Consider the following 25501-nt stretch of genomic DNA (forward strand, 5'->3'; position numbering starts at 1 on the left):
TAGGATATTTATGGCAATGAATTTATTTTTGTTTATTTATATTATTACATTACTTTTAATAAATCTAATAAAGAGCAATAATATATTTGTATTGTATTTTAATAGGATTAAATTATTAAATTGAATGGAAATTTTGTTTTTGAAAAGATAAAAGGATTATTGTAAAACTAAAATCTGAAAATTAAAATGAAAAATTGAAAAAAATGGAAAATTAAATTTTTATATTGCTCTTTATACGATGTGAAATTATTTAATAAAATGAAATATCGGTGAAATTTATTTAAAATAATATTGTATTTTGTAAAATCAAAGAATGAAATATAATGGAATTTAAAATTCAGTTGAAATTCAGTTGATGAATGAATTTATTTTGTAATATTATGATTTTAATATTGGGAATAAAAATTTCGAAATTAAAATAGAAAAATTCATCGATAAATTGCAGAGTATATTTTATATTTTACGTTGAATTAAGCAAAATTTATTCGATGCAAATATTGAACAAATTTCGCTTAAAGATTACAAATCTCTTAAATCAAAAAATTAATAATAAAAAATAATAAAAAGAGATGAAAAAATTTTTTTGAACGCGTTTATTATTCAATATAAGTTATATGTTAATGTGCAATTAGATGTGATGCAATTAATTTTTGATTTAGACATGCACAATTATCAGAATATTTTTTTTTTTTTTTTTTTCAAAAAAGAGTTTCAGATGTTTGAAAAAAAGCATAAAGTTAATTAAAATAGTATATAACGAATACGTTTGATTTTTCGATAAGATTTATTATGCCCATGAGTAATTAATATATTAATGTATAAGATTAGTATTAAAATGGTCAGAAAACATGTTAGATTTCAAGAATTTTTTTTTTTTTTTTCAAGCTTTTAGGAATTTTAGAAAATTTAATTAATTCAAAATCAATATGGTTTCCAATGAAAGGGACATATTTTTCTTTAGTCTTAGTCAATTAATATGTAGCGTGAAATGCTATAACATGTAGATTTTATCTGATAAAATGTGCGATCATAAAAAGCTCGTAAAGTACTTGATGTTGGTTCGCTTACGAGACTAATAAATGAATGTTGATTGTTTGACCTATCAGACTATGCAACGCATCGCAATTTCTTGGAAAATTGTCACATCCGTTTTTATTAATACGCGAGAAGGAATTTTTATGAAATGATTATTTGTGAAAAAAATTCAAGATTTTTAAACTCCTTAATATGATGAAAAAAGAAATAAACGATATTAAAACTACGTACGTGTTCAGAATTTTTGATTATATAATAAAAATTATTTTGCCATTAAAAAAGAATGAATAACAATAATAATCAATTTATCAAATATAGAAATATAGGAAATTTTGTATTGCTGTATTTTTAATATCTTTTCTATCTAAAAATCTTGATTGAATTTAATTGAGTTCAGGGATCTTTTCTAAAGTAATTAAAATTGATAATTAATTAGGAAAAGTATAAATTATTATTAATCTAAAAGATTTCCTATAAGTCGTTTTATTATTTTATGGAAATGTATTTATAAGTTCCTTTCCATCATTCGTTTCATTTCATATTTAAATTTCATATTTTATTATAATTAGTATTTCAACAATTTTTTCCATTTCTTGATTTAATTTAATTTTAATTTTAATTTAATTTTCTTTTTTTCAAATTTTCCATCATTTAAATCAACATTAATTAACATTAACATATTATTATTTTATTTTATTTATATTAATTGGTAAGACGTAAATAATCGTGACAATAAAAAGAAAAGAAACGAAATATGACATTTGAAATATAATCAAGTTTATTATTTCTAACAGGTTATAATACAAAAAATGAATACGAAACAATAAAATCTATAATTATAGTTTCCAAAATATATTTCTTCTTTTTTTCTCTCTCTTTCTTTCTTTCTTTCTTTTTTTTTTTTTTTTCTCTAAAAAATTTCACATAATTTGTATTGAGATATGCATATATGTGCAATATTTCTTTCACGATATCGCTATATCTTGCAGATATTTCGAAAACGAACGTTCGAATTCGACGTTTATTACAAAAAGAAATGCAATAAGGTCAAATGAGAGATACTCGATAAAATAAAATAAAAAATTTTGTTCGCAACGAAAACTCTTCAAGTATTCTTTAATCAAATAATAATAAAGAATAAATACATCGAAAGATTATAAAACAAAATAATATTCAAGCGATAATTTATTACAAGTTTATACAGTAACAAAAATTAAAATATCTCGCGAACTTATAATTTAAAAAATCATAATTTAAAACGTTACCACTTTCAATAAAAAATAAAGAAGAACGCAATCTTCGAATTAATAGCATTACATAATTTTCTATCGACGCATTAGCTATCGCTGATTCATTATTAAATATTGACACGCGGACTATTATTTTTTTTCCCTTTTTTTCTTTTCTTTTTTTTTTCTCTTTTTCTTTTTCTTTTTTACAAACTATGTAGTCATTTATATAAAAGAAACGTCGTATCTTCGGCTATCGTTTATCATGCTATTGAAACGATGCACGTATTTACAAACTATTTACAGTGAACGTTAACACGCGAATTCTATCACAGAAAAACGATGACATGAAAATTAAAAAAAAAAAAAACGAAATGATATAATTAATAAACAAAAAAAAAAAAAAGAAATCGCATAACGTTTTACATATACATATATATATATATAATATCAGACTTTATAATATTGCTGATCAATCGACGTGATTATTTATTTATTTATTTTTTTAACGTAGCTTAAATTAAACGAAATATTTTAAAGTGAATTAATATTAATTAACAACTAAAGGACGCGTACATCGAGTTTAAAATAATGATTAAGCCTTGTCTGATGAAGACTCTAATAAAGCAGACGTTATTGCATTGAGTTAACTCTCTTTTTTTTTTCGCTTCAATTTAAGAATCTTTCTTTTCTATCCGACCGATGACCGTCTCTCTTGAAAAATTCTATTTTAATAGATCATTCGACGTTATTCATTTTTGTAGCGATCCCTTTTCTTGTGATTGAATTGCTCGCTTTTCTATCGATTTAATTACTCGAGACAAACTTATTCGAACTTTTCTTCTTTGGAGAATCCGAATGGCGTAGCTACGCGTTAATTAATTCGAATTGAAGCTCGCGTGGGATTTTCACGGTGCCTTCGCTAATTTTCAGTGTGAAGTTCGTTCGGTCCACAACAACAGGGAGTGGCTCTTTAATCGAATTGCTATTCGTTCTACCGGCAGCATATTTTAGAATATAAATCATTTCGTCTTTTTTTTTTTTTTATAGATATTTCTAATATCTCTCTTTAAATTTTTCTCTTTAAATTAACGGAAAATGTTGATCACAGAGACTTAAATATCATATTTCGTAATATCAAAATATAAGGATTATAAAGGGTTATATAGGGTTATTTTCGTGAATTTATTTTATTTTAGATGAAGTTTCTATCTTGTATTAAAGGGTCGTATATTTGATTATTATTACTAATTTTTTGAACGGTGTTGTTCGTGTTTTTTTTTTCACCTTAAACATTTTGAGATGCAATGGAATTATCGTAATGTGAATCGTAATTTTACCATTCTGCGTCAATATTGTGAAATAATATTGGACTAGAAGCTAAAGTAACATTTCAGACAGGATAAATATTCCTGGTAAAGAACGAATGATAAATTAAAATTATTTAATCGACTATACAACAGTTAACAATTAAATAAAATTTACGAGGATGAAGAGATTCGTTATCCGATAAAAGATTAAAATAAAAATTGCATTTTTACAGTCAGAATATAAAATTACAAATTTTTCAACTATAAATACCTTTCTGCAACCATTCTGTATGTAACTTTAATCCAATTAAATAAGTTCAATAAATAATTAAAAATTCAATAATTTAAATTCAATAATCTAGGAATTAATGTAGTTATTATTTCTGTGTATCGTTTTATTTTAAAAGCAACCATTGCACTTTCTTCTTCTTCAAGGAAGACATTTCTTAATTGTAAAATAAATAGAGAACAAGTATTATTTGCTATTTCGAAATCGCATAAGAACAACAAATAACGTACAATAAACGTAGAAAAGAATAAAAGATTTAATATTTCTTTTCATGACGTATAAACCTCTGAAAGCAATCTTGACCTTTAACAAATATCCGTTTAAAAACAAATAACATTAATTAAATAACAACGCAAACAATAACAACGATCTTTGGAATTGTACACCACGTCGTGATTTTCTTCTGAAAAAGAAAAAAAAAAAAAAGAAGAAGAAAATTCGCAACAGACATATCGTGCAACGTATCGTGTAATATTATAACATTATCATCAATGAGCAATATCTATTAATTAAATTAACAATAACAAAGATTATACTCTCCACGCAAATTTTTCCTTCGAACACGAATCAAAAACTATATATGGAATTCTTACTTAATATCGAATCTTCGTTCCTATTGTACACCGTCTAATATCAGATAAATCGACTATCAAAAATGGATTCCGTTCTAAACTGTGCAGTCGATTATATTTCGATAAAACTAATTACATCGATCGTTCAATTTCATTCGTAATATATCGTAATATATCGATCTTCCACTTCTTCCAGTTCAATAAACGATTTCGAGCGCGCTTGGCCACCCAATAGGATGCAGATTTATCCGAAAATCGAAAGAAAATCAGACAAAAGTGTCTTTGACGAGGTAAACGTTTCGACGAGACGTTTCGTCGTCCTTCCTCGAAAACATCCTTCTTTCAAATCCCTCGAAAAACAAAAGACGATTTCTCGTGACTTTCTCTCGGTGATCGTTCCTTCCTTCATCCATCGATCCCAACTAAACTGCGTGTCTCTCTTCTCCCGAGAATTTTCTTTAAAAATATTTATATTTATGTATATATATATATATATAATCTTTGGCAATGCAACGTGATCTATGCGCGTCTCTACCCGTCCTTCATCTCTGTGATCGTTTCGCGATGATGTATGATTCCCGCGTATCCCTGTCCACGCGTGCTTCCGGTTTCTTGCAGGTTCGATGGAATAAACATTTGTTCTCTCGCCCTAAACGTAAGATTGCTACGAAACATTATTTCCTTCCTGTGTATTCCGTCTACGTGTTACCATTGAATGAACAACTGTCTTTCTTTTAACTTTACACGTTGGATAATCTCTTTGGAAAATTAGAAAACAATGAATAAATACAATATTCGATCGTTGAGTTTAATTGAACGTGATTATATGCGTATTTCGCGTGGTCTTTAATTAGTCTCGGACGACATTTTCGCTAAAAAATATATATTTCCTGAATCAGGCTTAACACCGAAGATCCTTTTTTTTTTTTTCTTTTTCCATTGCTAATTCTTCTTCAAATCGCTTTGACGGAGCGAGAATCGTGCACCCGATCGGAATTTTGCACGGAAACCGTAAACACGCGACGCAGATGGATAAAAAACGCGAGCATTCACTTGGCAAGATTCGTGTTCCGCGAGTTTTTGGCAAAATGGCGCTAACACGTTACGTATATTAATCGACGATTAACGGGTCGTTTGGTACGTATGTGTGTAGGTACGTGTTGTGTAGATAGGCGACGATACGGATGTATAATTATCAGGTGGGTGTGTAGGTGTTTCTGCGTGTCTTTCTCTCTTTTTGTTGGAACATCGCGAGCGAAGTTGGTGGTTGCTCTTCTTTCAGAGGCTGCTACCGTACTCGCTCGATCTTCGTCGGTCGATGTGTTTGATGTACGTCTCCGAATATATGCTCTTAGTGCGATCGTCGTACCTGAAAGTAGAAACAGACAGTGGCACCAATACGTTTTGTCCCATCCTTTCGACTTTGTTCATCGAATTCGAAGGAGTTGGGATGATTGTTACCGCTACTTTTCTCATTTTTATCTGAAGTTTGCAATTGGGTTGAGAGGCTCTCTGTTGCTCGCTTTGTTTTCTTCTAACATGGATTGTCCCGTTTGAAAACTATATGGTGAAAATGCATAATAAGTAGATCTCTTTGTTTCATCTATTTATATATTGTTACAAATTTTACTTGTGTCGAAATGATGAGAAAATTTAATAAAATTTTTCTTTGAGCATTTTATCAGATTTTATTTAATTTTTTCGAAATTGATATTCTCTTTCAACTAATGTAAGTAAATCGTGGATGGAAACGAGAAAATTAACAAGAACGAACTTATTACGATTTATCCATATAGTCTTCGTCGGAATTGTAAACTAAAGAAAGTATTTATTTTTCTTTAATTAATCACTAATGAAAAATATTTTATGAATATTTTCTAAGCAATTAATTTTCAAGAGTTAAAATTTGTATGCTGCATACGTAAGAATACTTGCAAAGAAAGAAAAAGAGGGGGGAGGAGGGGGTTGTTTCTAAAATAGGATTAAAATATAAATTATTCGGTTTAGCTATTCTTACTTTCTGCACTCTCGATCATTTTACTTTTACTTTTGCTTTTCAATCGTTGCGATTAAAACTAAAAATACACCAACATTCATTCGATCATTACAAATTCGATCAAATTGAATTTAATTGTGTTTAATAACGTTTAATTAAATATGTAATCGTATCGATTATTAATAATATAATATTATATACAATATCATACACAAATTTCGGTTATTCGAAATAACTTCAATTGTAAATAAGTCGATAATATATTATCTCTCTTATTTTCAATTATTTGTCCTCTTTGCGCTATCACCGAACAATTGATAGAAGAGAATTTTATTTCTATCATATTTAATCGCATTAATTTGATTTCATTTTGTTTAATTTGTCTCGATCCTAGGTTATTGTATTGTATTACCTCTCGGTAATATAACGTTCTAGCGTTGGGTTTGAGAATGTTCGAGTCGATTTGTTCATTTTTCTAAACATTTGAATTTTTATAAATCTAGCAAAAATTCGAATGTATACCATTATCAATCTTCATATCGTTGTCAACAATTTTTAAGATATTATTCGTTTCTTCAATCGTTGTCCTTCTAAAATATTATAATAAAACAGAAGTTTATAAATTCGTACAGTGCTTGTTTAATTAACTTTACGACAACGAGACGTGACGTAAAACGTGATCTACTTCCACCGATGCAAATTACTCAAATAATATTTTCGCGTTACGCTCAGCTTCCAGCTAATTTATTTCCGCTGTAGCCGCTTTACGACTAAACTTTAAACGCTAATTACGAGGTAACAAAGCGACGAAAAATAGGAAACAAAGAGAAGCGATAGAGACGATAGAAATACTTGAAAATATTTCAAGTTTAATTTATCCAAAAAATTGTATCTTGTTTCTATCGAATGATATATCTTTTGATGGAATTGTAGATATTTATCCTTTTTTTTTTTTTTTTTTTTTTTTTTTTTTACGATATTTTTAACAGCAAACATCAAAGAGAGGAGTGATAACGATTCACTGCTATAAAATCGCGAAATATCGAAACATTGGAACAAGAAGAGGATCAAATCGTAGGAGAATTTACGAATTGATCGTTTTTCTTATGTATAAACCCTTCAAATATAAGAACGCACGAACGAACAGAATAATTATCGAATATTTCATGATATTCATTGTCTATTCAACATAAAGTATCTTCCGTTTTTTTCGTTTTCGTTTTAGGAACATTCACTTCGAGAAAGGATGAGGGAGATGCTGATGCGTGGATAGAAACGAATACGCATTCCTCGCGAGTTATGTGCGAAAAAGTCGAGGATCTCCTCTCGTCCTACTTTTCCTGCGTGAAATTAAAAATAATGTCTATCCCTTCCTTCTACGAAAATGGTTCTAATCGTCTCGTTTTACAACGATAGTTTCTCGAGATATCTGTGATTTTTGAGAAAATTAAGAAGTATTACAGTAACTCGTCTTGGTGAAATTTTTATCTCGCGTTAAATTGTTTAAATATCGTTTCAAATTCGAAGAGCGCATAATAAAATTGTTCGATATTGATTTTATAAACATTTCGGATACGTTTAGAATCTTAGAAAAATCTGTGGATTCTAGCGATTTGGATTTTTACGTAGATCTTTCGGGATTTCAAAGATCGAAAAATATAAAACTTGTTTAAAAGTAACAAAATTTTCTTTTCAAAGAGATTTTATTAACTCTTGTAAATTTTATTCTAGAGTTTAATATCGATAAATAATTATAAAACAGTCGTTTACATTCTCAACAAAATTATATATAATCGTTTTAATTAAATTACGAAAGGGAAAGAGAGAGAGAGAGATATTCGATGGTCGAAACGAAATTTCATCACGAATCGTATTAAATGAACGTGTAAACACGCGAAACTTGCATAATCTCTTTAATCAGTTGACAAAATTAATTGCGGTGAAGTTACACATGATGCGTAATTTTCATCGAGAAATAAAGTTACGGGCGATCACGTTGTCAAGTGGTGACAAGAAAGGTGACGTATATATCGGGCAACGTTAATTAAATCATTCGTGGACGCGCGAATTCGTTTCCTGAAATTATATTCGAAACGCGACCGACGAATCACACTCGTGTTATTTACAACTATTTCTCGATCACGAAAGAATAAATCACTTCTACATTTTTCGATAACTTTTATCCAACGATCGAATAATTATTGATTATTATCAATGCATACGAAATCGTCGTTCTTCGAAAGTTTTTAAAAATTAACGGGGAAATATCACGGAAAAAATATCGGCGGAAAATCGTGAATTTAATATCGTGGAATCATTGAACGAGCGAAATGCGAAATACCTATGCAATATATATATATATATATATAAACATTTTTAAATAAATAAATAAATACGTATAGAGAGTATTCAGAGACTCTTCTTTTTTTTTTCTCTTTTACGAAAAAATGCTCTTTCATATTCCACGAATATGAAAAGAAGATAAAAACATCGGACAAACATAAGGATATAAAAAGAATTTATTAAAAAGTTACGTACGAAACGAGTCCGGATCCTAAACAGAGCTAATTAAAATTTAACCATCTCTAGGAAAATTAATCGAATCCTTCCCTCTTTCTCGAATTTTCGGCGAAAAAATTGTTGGTAAAACGAAGCTAACCGATTTAACGTAATCGAAGGTAAGATCACTCATCGCTCCAATCACTCGTTAACAAATCATCCATCTGGTACGAGGGAGTTACGAAGCTAGAAAGAGATGTAATTCTATCGAGGATCGGGATGGATACGAAAACTAGAAAGAAGGGGGAGAAGAAAAAGCGATAGAATGTAGTGCGTACCTCAACGTGTCAGACCAGATCGTACCTTAGGGACGGCCGACGGAAATCGAGCGCCTCGAGATCGGACGGCTCTCGTCTGCAGAGCGAGCAGAACGCGCACTGCAGAGTATTCTTGAAAGCTTCTCGGAAGTCGCGGTTGAAGTACGCGTAGATCAACGGATTCAGCGCCGAATTCGTGTACCCGATCCAGAAAAGCAGGGCGATCACGATGTCGGGACACGGACAGGATTCTCCGCATAATGTTGTGATAACGTACCTGTGAACACACATTTCACAGTGTCAATGGATCTTTACGACTTTTACCAATTTACGACACGTGCTCCTCGAAAATGGTTATCGATCCTATCCGCTCTCGAGACTCGTGTCGAGTCTCTGACGATATGGAACGATCGTGATCAAATATATATCATGAGTTGAAAATGTTGAAAACGAGAGCGAAGGATATTTATGCGTGTATGAATTTTTGAAACCGTGCGTTCTTTGGAACAACGAAAACATTGTTTCGCATAAATCGGTTATCTCCATCGACACGCGTAATTAATCGTACGTTATCGTAACGAGAGCAATTGAATCCATTAACCGAACACGATCCATGTGCGTCACTGTCACTCAGTTTTCACGTTGTAATTAAACTAACGATTAATCTAAAAATATCTTGCACCTAAATTAAATCAACGACGATATCTCTATTAAGGACAGTTTAAAACTTGTTTCGAGAGAGAGAGAGAGAGAGAGAGAGACAAACGAAAAGAAAGGGAGCGAAGCGATGATGAAACATTAAAAAAAGAAAAAAAAATGCGCGAACGAATTTTGTGGAAGACGCACCACAAGAAGAACGGCAACCAGCATAGTATGAAGGTACCCATGATGATGCCTAACGTCCTAGCAGCCTTGTGCTCTCTCTTCATCTTCATGATATTCTTATCCTTGGTGGGCGTGTGCAGATGATTGGTACTGATCTCGTTCAACGTCAACGTCTTGGAGGAGCCCGCGCTGTTTAGCTCCCCGTTCAAATTATTCAAATCCTTGCTCGGCCTGTGGCTCAACAGCATCACGTTCCCCATCCTGCTGTGCATTTGCTTCTCCTGCCTGTTCGCCTCTTTAAACACGGCGAAATACGTGAGCGTCATGATGGTGCACGGTATCCAGAACGAGATGCTCGAGGAGAATATCACGTAAATCTTGTTCACCTTAAACTCGCACAAGTCGGGATGCTTCTGCCTGTGCATACTGTTCTCCGGGGTGGTGTACCATCCCATGAAGATGGGCATGAACGAGATGAAGGCGGGCAATATCCAACAGGCGAGCAGCATATAGGCGGCCAGCCTCCTGGTCATGATGATGGGATATTTGAGCGGTTTCACGATCGCCCAGTAACGATCCACCGAGATGCACATGAGATGAAGGATGGAGCTCGTGCTGAAGTACACGTCCAGGGAATTCCACACGTCGCACATGAAATAACCGAACAACCATTTGCCGGTCAATTGCACGCTCGCGTTGAACGTCATGGCGAACATGGCGACCAACATGTCGGCCAACGCCAAAGAGACCACGAAGTAATTGGTGATGATCCGCAGCTTCCTGTGCCGCATCACCGACACCATCACCAACAGGTTGCCGAACACCGCGGTCACTATGATGGAGCCCAACACGCAACCTTTCACGATCGTCACAGGCACCGACAACTTTTGCTCGCCCGACGGCGACGAGTAGCTCGCGTTCCCGAATCGGCCCTCCTCCTCGCTCGAGATGGCGTTCAACAGGGTCGTGGTCACGTCCACCGAGGACACCACCTCGCTCGACTCGCTGCTCGTCGCGATCGTCGTCATGCTCGCCCACCCCGCGTTTCCCTTCTTGTTCCTCTTCTTCCCCTCCGGAACAGAGCGGACGGGCGGCGGCGGCGGCGGCTCCCTTAGGTCACGGACGTGGCCACGAGCCGACGTACCAGGCTGCCCTTCATCTTCCCGACCCGTTGTTCCGCCTTCTCCGACTTTCTCCCTCGTTGCACCGATCGACGATATTTTCTTCTTCCTCTCCTCTTTCTATCCGTCACGCTCGCTAATCTGGAAAATAGACAGAGATGTTGAAGAAACTGTTAACCAATTATTTTCGATAAATCTATCGATCGATACGGGCTGACACGGTGGTGAAATATTGATTAAAAAAAAAAAAGGATTTTCATCTCCTCGTGGTGAAATAATATCAAGGTTTCCGAAGAGAAAGGAAATTTCAAAACAATTTTTTATAAATAATGCGACGATTGGAGGGTAATCCTTTTTTTTTTATATCGATTTTCTAATTCGATCTCTTTGTTTGTATTTTATAGAAAAGGCGAGATGATTTATTTATTTTTCTTTTTTTGTAGTTTATTCAGAGATGGCTTAAACGACTTTTTCCTTTTTTTTTTTTTTTTTCCAAGTTCAAACATCGAATTGAACGGAACGATTTTACGGTATTTCGACGCGATATCGAAGTTCTTCTCGTCTCGATTGAGGTTTTCGACACGAGAGAGGGATATCAAACACGCTAGACGACCCACTTTATTCGATTTGTTTGTATTACTTGCTTAATCTATTCGATCCATTATAATGCACATTCAAACTTTCATTCAATTTATTCAGTCTGCACGCTAGTAACATCGTGTCGTTAGATTTCCTCTTTTTTTTTTTTCTTTTTTTTCTTTTTTTTTTATTTTCCATTTTTCGAAAACGACGAGACAACGTTCGATGAAAACGTGAATTGCACGTGTAATTACAAATTTTCCTATAGGACGCAATATCGCACAACGAATGAATTGAAATTTAAATTCGAATATCGGGAACATTTTTGAAAATGTTTTTACGTTATTTAAGGTGGAAAATTATTAAATTGTTTATTTTATATTTTACGCAATATGAGCTGTCGGTTGAATTTTCGATTGTTGATACAATAATATCAACAAATCGATCATTAAACAACGTAAGTTATATCTATATCATATTATCATAATATCATATTATTATCATAATATATTCTAATTTAATGCAACGATTAACTTTTTATCGAAAAACGTATGAATGGACAAGTGTTCTAAATTCCAAACTTAACTATCGATAATGGAGGAACAATGAATTGTTATTGAAATAGGATAAATCGAGCATGAATTGTCTCTATTCCGCATATTGAAATCATCTAAATTCCTATATTATTTCATTAACAAAACAATTGATGGGAAATCAAGCATGAAATTTTATACAGAATTGCCATTGTCAATTGTTGGCGCAATTTTATAAGCTTTTTTTTTTCTTTTTTTTAATTTAAAAATAGAACTTGAATACTATTCGAGAAATTTCCTATTTTCTTTTTTTTAACCTTAGAGATATTAAAACTAAAGGATGAAGAAACAAATATTCGAAAACAACTTAATACGATAAAAATCGTTTACACAAAATTTGAGATTCCCTCTCGTACGGATGAATCATTCGTTTAATTCGTAAAATATTGAAATACTTTTCTTAATTCGTCGATCATCTCAAGAAATTCGAACGCTCTTCCTCGCGCAAATTTACATTATCAAAATTCCATCCTCAAAGAAACTTGAACAAAAAAAGAAAAAAAAAAAAAAAAGAAAGAAAAGAAAGAAGACGCGATCGATGAAGAGAATCAACTACTACTGGATTTCTCCCATTTTTGCCTCGCAACCCACGCGCGAGCAGAGACCCTTTTGTAAAACGACTGTGGCGCTAGTTTCCCGATTGTCACCACTCGAAACGAGGACGCGGCGGAAGAATGAGCGACCTTGAATGGAACCCTCTTTTTCTGCCATCGTCGTCTGTCGTCTCCGGGCTTGGTTGACCGTGTCGCGACAGGGCCGTGTCAAGTGCACTCCCGTTCCGCCCCTCTAATTTATGATCCGCTATTTTTGCGCTACATTTGGGTCAATTATGCCAACGGCGGCCCGTGAAAAACACCCCATCCTACTTATTACTCGAAAAATCCTCGAGCACTCCGCTTTTATTCCTCCGCGACAACAATCGGTATCGGCGATCAACGGCATCGATTACGGGTTTCACCTTCGACATTTTGCTTCCACGTGGCCTCGCGAGTCTTACCACTTACACGCTTTTGACCAACGATGGTCGCGTAATGGATCGTCGCTTAATGGCCACGAACAGCGAGAGGTGTCTGGAATAACGATCACTCGATGCTGTGGAGACAGGCTACCAGGCTTTTCTCGCTTGTTTTAAAGATTCTGTATTATTACACTTTGATACTGATATTTCCCGGTATTTCGATATGATTCTAAAGTATTGGCATTTTGTCGGTATTCGCGATATCGATTCGATCTCGAAACTTTATCGAAACTTGTATCGCCACAAACCACGCGGTGTATCGAGGATTAGAATTCGAAACTGGACTTTCGATCCGTTCCAGAAATTGTTCCAACGTCGTGTTTCGAACAATTTTGACTCGTGGATCGAGAGGGAAACACTTGTTGCAAACTTCTTCAATTATTTCTTCCCTAAAAAGGAGGAGAAGAGGAAATTCCACTAGATTCCATCAGGCTAAAATAAAATTAGGGAATGTATCGATGAGAAATGAACGAGTTGTCGGATTTTTTTTAAAAATTTTATTTTATAAATATTCGATAATACTCTCGAATCGTATTCTGGATAGGAGTGAAGTTTCGTTTTCGAATATTATCATTGTTATCATTACTTCGATTCTCGTTAAAAAAAAATATTTCAATATGTTTACGATTAGGTAATCGTATCTATTTTAAATATCGAATTTCTTTATTTACTCTTTTTATTTGTCGCATATATATTGCGTTATTAATTTTAATCATTGTGTTAATTTATTAATAAAATAATACTACGTAAATAGAAACAAATGACGTAAGATTCAATAAATAACATCGACGCGTGGACTTTTATATTACGCGCGAGGACTATTTATAATCAAGAATATCTTATATACATTGTTCGTATTGTTATAAACAAACATATATTAGGAGAATTGGCTATCATCCAGTTAAGCTTTTATTTGGCTTGTTACTCGAGTAGCATGCTTGATATATATTATTTCAACTAGATCCATTAATCCGATCATTGTTTACGACTCTCGATACTTGAAAATCGATTAAACGGTTAATCAAGACGTCGTTTTATTCGTGTTTAATGCCTTGAATTTTTACCAATTTATCGACAAATATGCTTCGTTTATTACCTCTTAAACCCTTCAAACAAATCTGAAAAAAATATCGAAAATCAGATCAGCTCTCTTAACGAGGATAGTGAGTTTGGTGAGTAGTGAATATTAAAAAATACTGAGTTGATGAAAAAAAAAAAAAGAAAAATCAGTTATGAAAACATAAAACGGATGTATCGATGGATAATAATTTGATGAAATGTCATCAAGATATATACCCTCTTATAATTAATACATTGAATGAAACGTAAAATTAAACGTAAAAAACGAAATATAAATATTGAAGTGGAAAAGTGTCGCAAAATACGGATACAACGTATTACAAAGAAACTCTTCTCCGTATATCATTCGTTTCTGAAACAAGATTTTTGCCCTCGACGTAATCTACGAAACGGAGTGTCGCGCGAGGGCCATTCATCTTCCACGAGACGCGCCGTCAACCCGCCATATTTCCAAGAAGTTTCTCTCTCTCTCTCTCTCTCTCTCTCTCTCTCCCCTCCAAGAAATAACGCTGACAGCCATTTCTAATACGGTGACCGTAATACGCGTCACCTGAGGCGACATTGGAGAACACGACCTTGACGAGATATTGGAACGAAGCTCAAGGGTGCTATCTTTCTTCGTACACGGTACTCGAGGACGATCGTAACCCTCGTTCACGACGATTAAAAGAACGTCGAGCTAAGATTAGACCACTATAGACCACACGTTTGGATCTGGGTTAGCTCTGCTGCCATTTCTACCTTCGTAGTTTCGATCGTGAATACTCTCTGCGGTCACTAGTAATAAAATAAAATAGATTTCTTCAATTCTTCACGGTTCTTGGTGAACGCAATTTTTTGATAAATACTGCTTTGTTGTTCACTTTGGATATATTCAATTTCCATCAAATTAATTGCAATTTTTTTGATGGAAGCTCGAATCAATGGATCCGAATTAGAAATTTTAATCGATTGATACATCAGTGGATAAATTAAATTTATGAATCGTCGCGACATATGTATACGCGATAATAAATAAAAAAGAAAAAGGTACAATTAATAAAATTATTTCTACAAATTTAATCGTTAAAATCAATGATCCGTGAAAACTTGATTAAAAATGAAGCTGCATTCAAAGTTCAATGAATTGACCAAAGGAATTCTCCCTATACATCCACTCGGATGATTCGAGAGTATTCACGTAGATCAAATCGAATCGAATGGAACGGAATCGAGTCGAAAACTATACAAAAACGTCGAGGTAATATTTCTTCGATTGGTACGTTATTGGTTTCGATTTCGGCGACGGGCCGATAAACCGTTAAAACGTATGATCAAGTGAGAAAAAAGAGGGAAAGAGAGGACTGCTATATCGAGGAAGAAAAATTTGATAATGTCACCCCACGGGAGAGGCCAGGATCGATACCAATTTATCTTCCGGTTGAAACGCGATTCATTGCCGCAATTGCACGATGCAACGTCCGCAACACCGTTTCCTCCATTTCGCATGGCGTGCAACTCGATTTTCTCAAAACCTATCCAATCGTGTGGCCGCGCCTCGCGAAATCGGATTCGTGTCTGGCATTCTTGTTCGATCGTGATTGAAATTATCTCTTTCTTCAACGTATATTCGCGTACAATTCGCGGTTGTAAAAATGTATTGAATTTTTCGAGTTAATAATTGGAGTTGGAGTTGGATAATTACATGCTGCTCAATTTCGTCCAGAAGATGATCATCGTGGAGATTTGGTTAAATTTAAATTTGTGAAATTTATCATATGATCTGAACGTGAATATTCAACGTGTACATTTTAATGGAACGAGGAGGAAATCGAAATTGTTGTACGACTACTGTGTTCCAATAACGAAAAAGACCTCCAATTTTTCAAATTACTCTCATTTCCATCGAATTCCAATTAAATTTAAATTCGTTCCGAATTCGTTTGATGATCAAGACATAGAAATAGGAATAGAAAGGAAAAGGAAATCAGCAACGAATTTGCGATGTAATCTTATTAGACAAAACGCATACGTCGACGCGATAAATTCTTCGCGTCTGGCCACCAATGTTACCATATTTATCCAACTTTCGCTATTTCGTGCGTTGCGAGTCGCACTATTCGTCCATAAAATTTGTCGCCTTTCAACTACGCTGCTACCTGTGCAACATTCATTTTCCCTTTTTCATTTTCCGACCTGTGCTGCTGCGACTCTCGTGTCTTTTGTCTACGGTGTTTACAATTCGAAAAAGTTTTACGATTCCGCACGCGTTTTGGAATTTTAGGCGAATAGAGTACATATTTTGGACGACTTTATTAGATCTGGGTTATAAACGCGCGCAAATGGAGCGAAACGATTTGAAACGAAACGAAACGAAATTCCGGGAAAAAAATCTATTCAAAGAACGGTTTTTTTTTTTAAAAGAACTTATCATTATCGATAAATTAGGACAAATAATTGTTGTATTATACGTTCTTTAGGATTTTTTAATCCAACTAATTCGAAATCACAGTATATAGGAGAGACGAATCTTTGTGAGAATAATATATAATTTATAATGTATGATTACATATAATTAAAAATACTGCGTTATTCGAATTTATTTTATTTATTCGCTCGCACAAAGGTCTATGGTTTCGAGTTTTAGATGCCTAACGAGAAATCTAACCACAATCGTAGCCGTCTCCTGAGATTTGAGAAAGTTTTAGATAACGAGTTGCATGTTGGCTTGTTAGAAAGATTATATTGTTACTGCAATTTTAAAGTTTTGCAATAATAATAAATATTCATAGCGATTACTTCTAATTTTTCGAAAGATTTTGCGTTCCCTAATTTTCAAGGTACAAAGAATAATAATTTTTTTTTTTTTGATTGTTAGAAAAAGAAGTTAGAGTTGAGATTCTATTTCAACATATTTTTACGATTTTTATTATTCAATTTTTCCTTCATATCTCTAACTCTTTATTCGAAAAGTTGAAACTAGAAAAGATTCTTCGTTCTTCCTCGCTATATATTTCGTATTCATTCCCTGGAAAATGATGAATACTTTCGACGAGAACGATCGAGTAAACTCTTTACTCTTTACTCTCGCAAGAAACGGTAAATTTTCATTTTACCGAACAAATCTCATTTTTCCGTCTTTAACGAAACCTCGTTCTATCTATCGGCTCATCAAACTTTTGCAAAAGTGTATCTTCCCGAAGAATCTTATCAGCTTTCGTAATGGCGACAAACTTTTATCACGCCAAAATTTATCCACCCTGATTATGGAAAACTGTTATTTGAATTTTAAATACGTTCGAGATATACGCAGAATTCACGTAACACACCTTTATCGAAGTTTATGTCGCGCGTTGGAACTCGATTTAGATATAAATAATGCGAGTGTTGGCGTATATAGAACGGAATATACGAGTTTAAATTTTGAACTCGTTACGTAGTTTACCACGTTAACGTTAAAAATATAAACAGTGATTTTATCGATTCTGCATAGTTGCGAAGCGCGTTTCAACAATACGAGTGCGAGAAAATGGGGAACGCACAAGTTTGCATTAAAATCGATATAAACGCTTCGACACTCGAAATAGATTCAGAGTCGGAAAGATGAAAAATTGCGTATAATATATTCGTTTGACATAATAAACTTAATATATAATTCTGCATATGAATAATTTTATTATTTTTAAAATCGTTATGCACGGCTCGATACGTTTGAAAAAGTAAAGTTTTATCAAGGAATAACAAAAGTAGGAAATAAAAGAGAATCGAATCAAGGATGATGATGATGAGGGTTTACGTGTCTCTGTATCCTTCTCTTCATGTTGCGATATCATTTTTCATCCGAGCGGTTGAAAAATATGTGTACGGATATCTTTTCTAAATAAAAGCTATACGCAGAGATATATATATATATCTTGTATAACTTCCTCTTAAAGTTAAACGATTCGAGCATAATTTTCGTTCGAAAAGTGCGATCGATTAATTAAATTAAAATAAATTTCGCCAAGTTATTAGTATTGATAAATGGATGAAACAAAATGTAAAGAAAACTTAGAGTAAATAAATGAAAGAAAAAGTAATTTTCCTATAATTATAAAATGAAAATATGAATACGTGCAAAAATTAAATTTCATCATCATTGGTAGCTTATATAAAATACGCTTATCCAATAATTTACGTAATAACTTATTAATTTTCCCATCGTTCGAGCACACGAAACTCAATATTTTTAAGCTTGAATGGAAAAAAACTTGGTGCGCTTATAATGGTATACATTGTATACAAATTCTGACAAAAAATTTATAAAACTTTTGCTAATAATAATAATAAAAAAAAAAGAAGAAAAATTCGTTAAAAATTATATTTATAATTTAATAAATACGCAATTCGAAATAATGGAAAATAAAAAGTTGATTTTTGTGATTCACGCTGTTACTTGAAAATTCGATCGATTTATAATATTTGTAATTTCAGTTCAAACTATGGTATTCGAAAGGTATACGTTGGTATAAACTAAATGCACATTGTCCGGAAGTTTCAATTACACGAGAACCGCATCGGACAAGCTATTCATTAATGAATTGCCAACGCGCAAAACAAATTGATCACGTGGATTAACGCAATTTAACCTAACAATAACCGGTAACGATTTCAGTTAATAATCGCGTGAATAGATTCGATGCATATTAAATGATTTAATTCCATCTGATTTTCATCCTTCCATTCGTAATTTTTCTCCTTTCGCTAAATTAATAAATAATCCTCTCCTGTTTTAAATGGATATCTGCTATTCTGTTACCGTCTGTCTATATTCTAAATTGGCTTAAAAACTATTTTTATTCGAGCGTGAAAGTTTCTCGATTTAACTCGATTTAAATTCGTCATTTTATTTTCCCTATATATTATCCTTTTTGCGGACAACTGTATTTTTTCGAATGCAGCTTGGTAACTTTTATTCTCGGACTTTTTTTTTTTTTTTTATCGCTTTAGACTTCGAAAAGAAGCAGGAAAAAATTCTGGACGTTTAAAAACTTTTTTCAATAAAATAAAAACTCTCGTTTCGGAGAAATTCGATAATGGAACTTGGTCTTTAGCGATTATTTACAAAGAGTTACAGCGTGTTGATATATTTATAGAATATCTGTAAAGAATCGATTTTAGAGGATAAAACGAACGCGTGAAAATTGATATATAAAAACCAATATAAATATAAATACAAATATAAATAATTTCAATTAAATTTCAATGCTGTAACAAATGTCATTTCTTTTTTCAAAAAATTCTTGTAGCTTTTGTTTTTTCAATTTTCAGTGTTTTCGTAAAATTTTCTCTGTCGTTAAAATAAAATATAACGGAATAAAATATTGTGTTCAAAAATATTTGCATTCATTGCGACAAAAATTGCATCGTATGAAACAACTTTAAATGTTCGAAAGATAACTAATATTCAACGTTTAGTGGAAAATGAATAAATGTCACGATAGATATCATTTTTTAAAACATTTATTTCTTGTTTCATCGATCAAAAAAAAAAAAAAAATTATTATATGGATATTGATATGCTCGAAAGCTTTAAAGCTTAAAAGTTTTTTTTTTTTTTGATGAATGAAATCGTATAATTTTTAATTTAATTTCAAATATCTCTTAAGCCACTTAAACTTATTTATTTAATAAAATTTATCCTTATAGAAAATAATTACGATTATTAAGATCAATACATTAAAATTTATATATACATTATTACATTATACAATTTCATTAAAAAAGAAAAATCAAACCATTCAACTGGTCCGAAAAATTGTTCTTGTATCGAAGAGAAACGAGATATTTCTAAGGATTAAATAATTTTATTATTTATCTAAAATTTACGTTGTAACAGCGTGGCACGCGTGAAAAGCGAACCGCGAAAATAGTGGCAAGAGCTTAAGCCTCGATAGCCGCGTCGGTCACGAAGCGCATAAGCAGAGAATACTCGTAGCGTTTAAGAAGATGGGATGGAATAAAGTGTAAAGAGCGAGGCTGGAAAATTCTCTGGAATTTGCATGATCAATGACTGAATTCAGCCTCGCGTCAGCCTCGTCCGGCGACGCTTAATGAGAATTTCTCGCATTTCCAATCGTCCACCACTCGCCCGCTTTTGTATCCTCGCTAATTCTCCCGTCACCAAACCCTCCATAAATCCATTTAGTCGACGCGCTACGGAATGGCGACGGGGGAATTCCGCCATCCAGTCTCCCAATGGAATTCCGCCGACGCTTCTTGTTGCCTGCTGCGTCCAGCTTCCGGATGTTGATTTCCTTCCTCGAAATACTTTTTCGCGTACTTATTTTCGTTTCTTCTTCTTCTTCTCTCTCTCTCTCTCTCTCTCTCTCTCTCTCTCTCTCTCGTCTTTTCTATTTTCTTTCATTCGTCGATTATTTAAACACGACGAGCGATTCTTTAGGTAATTTAACGACACATTTAGTGAAATAATTGAATAAGTGAAATTAAAGAAATGTGTTATAAGAAATAAATCTATCGTTGTTAAATATTTATTTCTAATAGTTGGATAGTTCGAATAATCAAGATTATCGATATGCAATAGTTATAGTAGTTGAAAGAATCAATGTTGGCTTTTCGATTGGAACCCCTTAATTAAGGATCGCAAGATACACCTGTCGAAATATTATTTGCCAATATCAATATTTTTTTGGACATATTACTATTTTTGAGAATTCAATCGATTACCATACGATATTTGCAAAGTATTATTTACGATAGATTTGGATTTATCATCATTAAATCACGAAATAGGAATTATATAAATTATATATATTATATTTGCAAAGAAAATGTGATTATAGTAGAAAAAAGTTTTAATAGATTTTTAGATAAGATATTATTGTAGATATTCGATAAATTTCAGCGTTATTTGAAAAGGAAGGCCAATTCTTCAGTCGATCCTGCGATATCGATTTAATCAAGTAGAGTTTCTACGGTGAACAAACGTGTCTTATATAATTATAAAAAAAAAATACTGATAACCTTTATTGAATTTATTGTCGAAAATTCCTTTCTCAGGATAAGAGGAAAACAATCTAATACAATAATATACGATATAAAGCAAGCTATTTTTTTTTTTTTTTGAAATTTCCATAGATATTCCATAGAATAACAAGTTATAGTGTAACTTTATAAATATTATTATATATCAAAATCTCATTGTTACATATGAAAAACATGAGATGAAATTTATAACAGTCCAAAAGATTAGGATGAATATATCACGGAATTTTAATAATTCTAGTCGTTGAAGAGAAATAAGTTGAAAAATGATGGTATAAAAGATGAATTATGAAGAGATTTTGAACTCTCTCTACTATCGACAGTTGTCAACATCGATCCTACCTTCTACCTTAATCACACGTGTCTCGATTGTTGGAAGGATAAAAAATTGACTTATCGAATTTCTGGGAAACGACAAAACGATGTCGTCCCTTATCTCTTACAGATTAAAAAAGATTAAAAATTTATCGGCCTCTATAATGTATTCCAACTTCCAACAGTTGAGTCACAAGGGGAGGAAAGCGTGGTTCGACGTGGAGCGAAGGTTTACGAGACTTTGACACGCAAAAATGTGATGAACGTTGATTTCCACGTTGAAGATCGGATAACTCAAATGCAATAGTTGAAAGATCGAGATTCACTGTTGTTAATTTAAGAATAAAATATTACGAAAAAATATTATGATAAAATAATATCGTTTGGTTAGTAACGATCTAATTGTAACTAATTCTCTTTATAGCTGCTAAGCTATTTTCTCCGTATTGCCCATCGTTCAATGATTAAATTTTAAATTATACTACGTGTGATATAATTTGGCTAATGTTGTCAAGCTTTAATATTGCAAGCCTAGTAATACTGTATGCTGTGAATTAATAAGTATCGAATATCAATTATGCACGTAATTTATCTTTCACTGTATAGATATGTACAGTCAATCATAAAAGTTTTTGTACATTTTATGCAGAAATTTTGTTTCATACGAATAATTTTGAGCGCATAAAGTATAATGGAATAATTTTATATTAAAACGGAATACTCACTTTGAGAGAGGATGAAATTTTTCGTTTCTCAATTTTTAAAAAATGTTTACAATTTAGTATTGTATTATCTTAAAAAAAAAATGATAAAAATTTGATGGTTAAATTAAGTGTAATCAAAGATATTTTCCATTGATAAAGAAATTTCTGTACGTATAATTCATTATGCTATACAAATCTTCATTAAAATCAAGATTTTTAAATTAGGTGGATTGAATTTGTAATAAAGATTTCTGCGATTGACTGTATGTCATTATTTTACAGCAAAATAACTCGATTATCGAAACTATATAATATTTGATCCATAGATATATCGTGTTCCATAGATTACAAATCCCTTTTAAGAGAATCATTGGTCGATCGTTTGATATATCTTGAGAAATCGAAAAAAAAAAAAAAAAAAGAAAAGAAAAAAATATTCAATTAGAAAAACTTGGTTCTTTCTCTCTTTTCGATTTCGAGCGATTCCTGTTTCACGATCATTGATGAACGATCGAACGTGAACGAACCATCCCCTCATGCCATCATTTCACTGATAAGAGCTCGATAAATCAACCGAGATCTTGGAGTGAAATATACACTGGCGCAATGGTTCATTTAATTAATGGACCTTTCGGTCCGTATCACGAGAATTTATCGGAAATACAGTATGTAATTTTGTTTGCTCGTCGTGGTGAAAGATCAAGCTCACGAGTATATCGATCGAATAAAATATTCGAAGAATAATTATTAAAATAATCCACACACGGTATAAATAAGCAAATAACAAAATTATATTTAATTATAAACAAAACAATTACTCACAATGAATCGTATATAAGATTTATATTCGTGCGAAAAAGAAATGATACGTGTATCTTTTTTTTTTTTTAACGATAATTAAAACGAAATAAAAGAACATGCGAGTAACTCGTGCCACCCACTTCTGTGCACACTCGATTCTCATAAATCCAATAAATTCTAGACCTTATAAGGTCGTTGCTCAGTGGCGGAAGTTCGCTGTACACAACGTACGAGTAATATTTACGATAACGTTCGAATTCTTCGTTTCGAATGGAAGAAATATGTGAATGATTCGAATTTAACCACGGTTGAAAGTTTACCATCGTCTCTTGGAGGACGTAAACGGGTTGAACGTAACGCTTGATACCACGTTACGAGCTTACCTTCATTTATAACTACCGTTGGCTAAACTCGAGACCTCGAGCTTATCTTCGCCATGCACGATAACGGCGTCGTTCGATTGAAATCGGACGAAAACGATGCTTCGTTGTGTTGAAAAGGAATTAGATTAGTTTTCTTTTTCTTTTTTTTTTTGGAAAATATTGATTTAACCAAGTCTGTTTTCCGTAGAAACTGAAAGAATCGATGAAAGAGAAATAGTACCAATGTGACGATATCTTTAAATCGACGAAACCTAAGTGATTAAGACTTTTGGTAAGAAAAGATATATTTTTCGAAAATTGCACTCTCGCGATTATATTATTATTATTAACTTCGCAATGGATCGATATCTTCTATCTGCCGATCTTCAAGTATCTAATAATTCGAGATAAATTAACATTGATTGATCTTCTAGCAATCGAGTCAAAATCAGGAGCGAGATAAAAATAATAACAAACAGGGAAGGAAGAGTCGAGCGTATCGTGGAAAGAAACGATTAATCGTAGACGAGGTGGGATTAAACCGAAGGATAAACCGAAACGGATCGACTTAGCCTTCGAACATTGGCCTCGGTTAAGTCGTCAATTACGGGACTAGTCGGCAGCACGCGCTAATTCCCGGCAAAGTGAATATTAATTAGCCCACTCGAAGGCAGGGTCTGATTCCTGGCCGGAGTTAATATCGACTCTGCGGCTCTTCCTCGACTCGATTACGGCCACGTGTTCATGAATAAGTAATCGAAAGCCGCTAACGTCCACGCTTCTTCCTTCGGGATAAAAATACCACGATGGATTGGTTGATTCACTCTTATTGCGCCCGAACTGAAACTTAACGTACCCGGCAATAAGGAATTTTCGTTTGATGAAAAATCAGCACGAAATGTATGTGTATATTTGTTTGATTTTATCGTATTTTATCGTTTTTTGAAGAGATACATCTTTCTGATACATCGTCTCTTTTGTATGTTTTCGCAGCGATGTGTAAGCTAAGTGGACGAAATGATAAAGGAGAGGATTCGAATAAAAAAAAGCATTGTTGATTTTGTGTACGTCATCGATGTATATCACGAGAATAAGTTATAGTTATGACTAATGTTTGTAATTATTGATCGAACACAAAGAGCGTTAAAATCTATTCCATCTATCTGTGGATCAGGATGATCTAACTATCTTCTCTGCGTGATATCGGAGAGAGAAATTTCTTATAATCTATTTGTACAATTTTTCATAAGAATTGTACAATTTACAGATATGAAATATAAATACAAAGTAGAAATTTTGTTCGACGACTGTTATAATTGTTATTTTCAATAATGCAACAACGAAACAAATTCAAGATCAATATCTTCATTTATAATTAAACTAAAATCAGCAAAAATAATTTTATTAATCGATCAAAGTATAAAAGTAAAGTTACAAACTATTTCGAACGAATGTAATTATGCAAATCTTTGGTAAAATCGGGAAACTTGATCAATTCAGAAAATCCTCCAGGATATTCTCTCATGTTCTAAAAACTAAGACAAATCCGAGCAAATCTGGATGGATGGTAAATCTAGTTACAGTGGAATTGGAGGAATATTGTTAAGTTTTTACATCTTCAAATCAAAAAAAAAAAAAAAAAGAAAATATTAATTTCATTGTTTGCCAATGTTTCAAAGATTCGAAAGATAATAGACTTTTTTCTGCTCGTAATTGAAAGTTAAAAAATGCAAGAGCATTTAAAAATGTAGATATAGGAGTGATATTATATCGATTTCACAGGGAATTCCTCGCAAAAGAATTTGTCTATGATATAGAACGAAAAAGATGAAG

The 25501-nt window shown here is 32.7% G+C and overlaps 1 protein-coding gene across 8 annotated transcripts in view; it reads right to left on the reverse strand.

The window, feature by feature from the left end:
• The window catches only part of LOC100863221 (octopamine receptor beta-2R), an 84825-nt gene that overhangs the window by 10408 nt on the left and 48916 nt on the right, over nt 1–25501 (reverse strand). For 4 of the 8 annotated variants that reach the window (XM_086908056.1, XM_086908058.1, XM_086908057.1 and 1 more), the window contains 3 exons: nt 10094–11334; nt 9294–9524; nt 2190–5804 (listed from right to left, as the gene is read on the reverse strand). In XM_086908056.1, coding sequence (XP_086764182.1) covers nt 5714–5804; nt 9294–9524; nt 10094–11100 — 1329 coding nt within the window. In that variant the 5' untranslated portion in view covers nt 11101–11334 and the 3' untranslated portion in view covers nt 2190–5713. Of the gene's footprint in view, nt 1–2189; nt 5805–9268; nt 9525–10093; nt 11335–25501 lie in introns of those variants that run through there. The other 4 variants (XM_086908062.1, XM_086908060.1, XM_086908063.1 and 1 more) reach the window with 4 other exon arrangements.

Source organism: Apis florea, unplaced genomic scaffold (genome assembly GCF_048593485.1).
Source record: "Apis florea isolate Af1SG1 unplaced genomic scaffold, ASM4859348v1 contig_3036_pilon, whole genome shotgun sequence".
Lineage (NCBI taxonomy): Eukaryota > Metazoa > Arthropoda > Insecta > Hymenoptera > Apidae > Apis > Apis florea.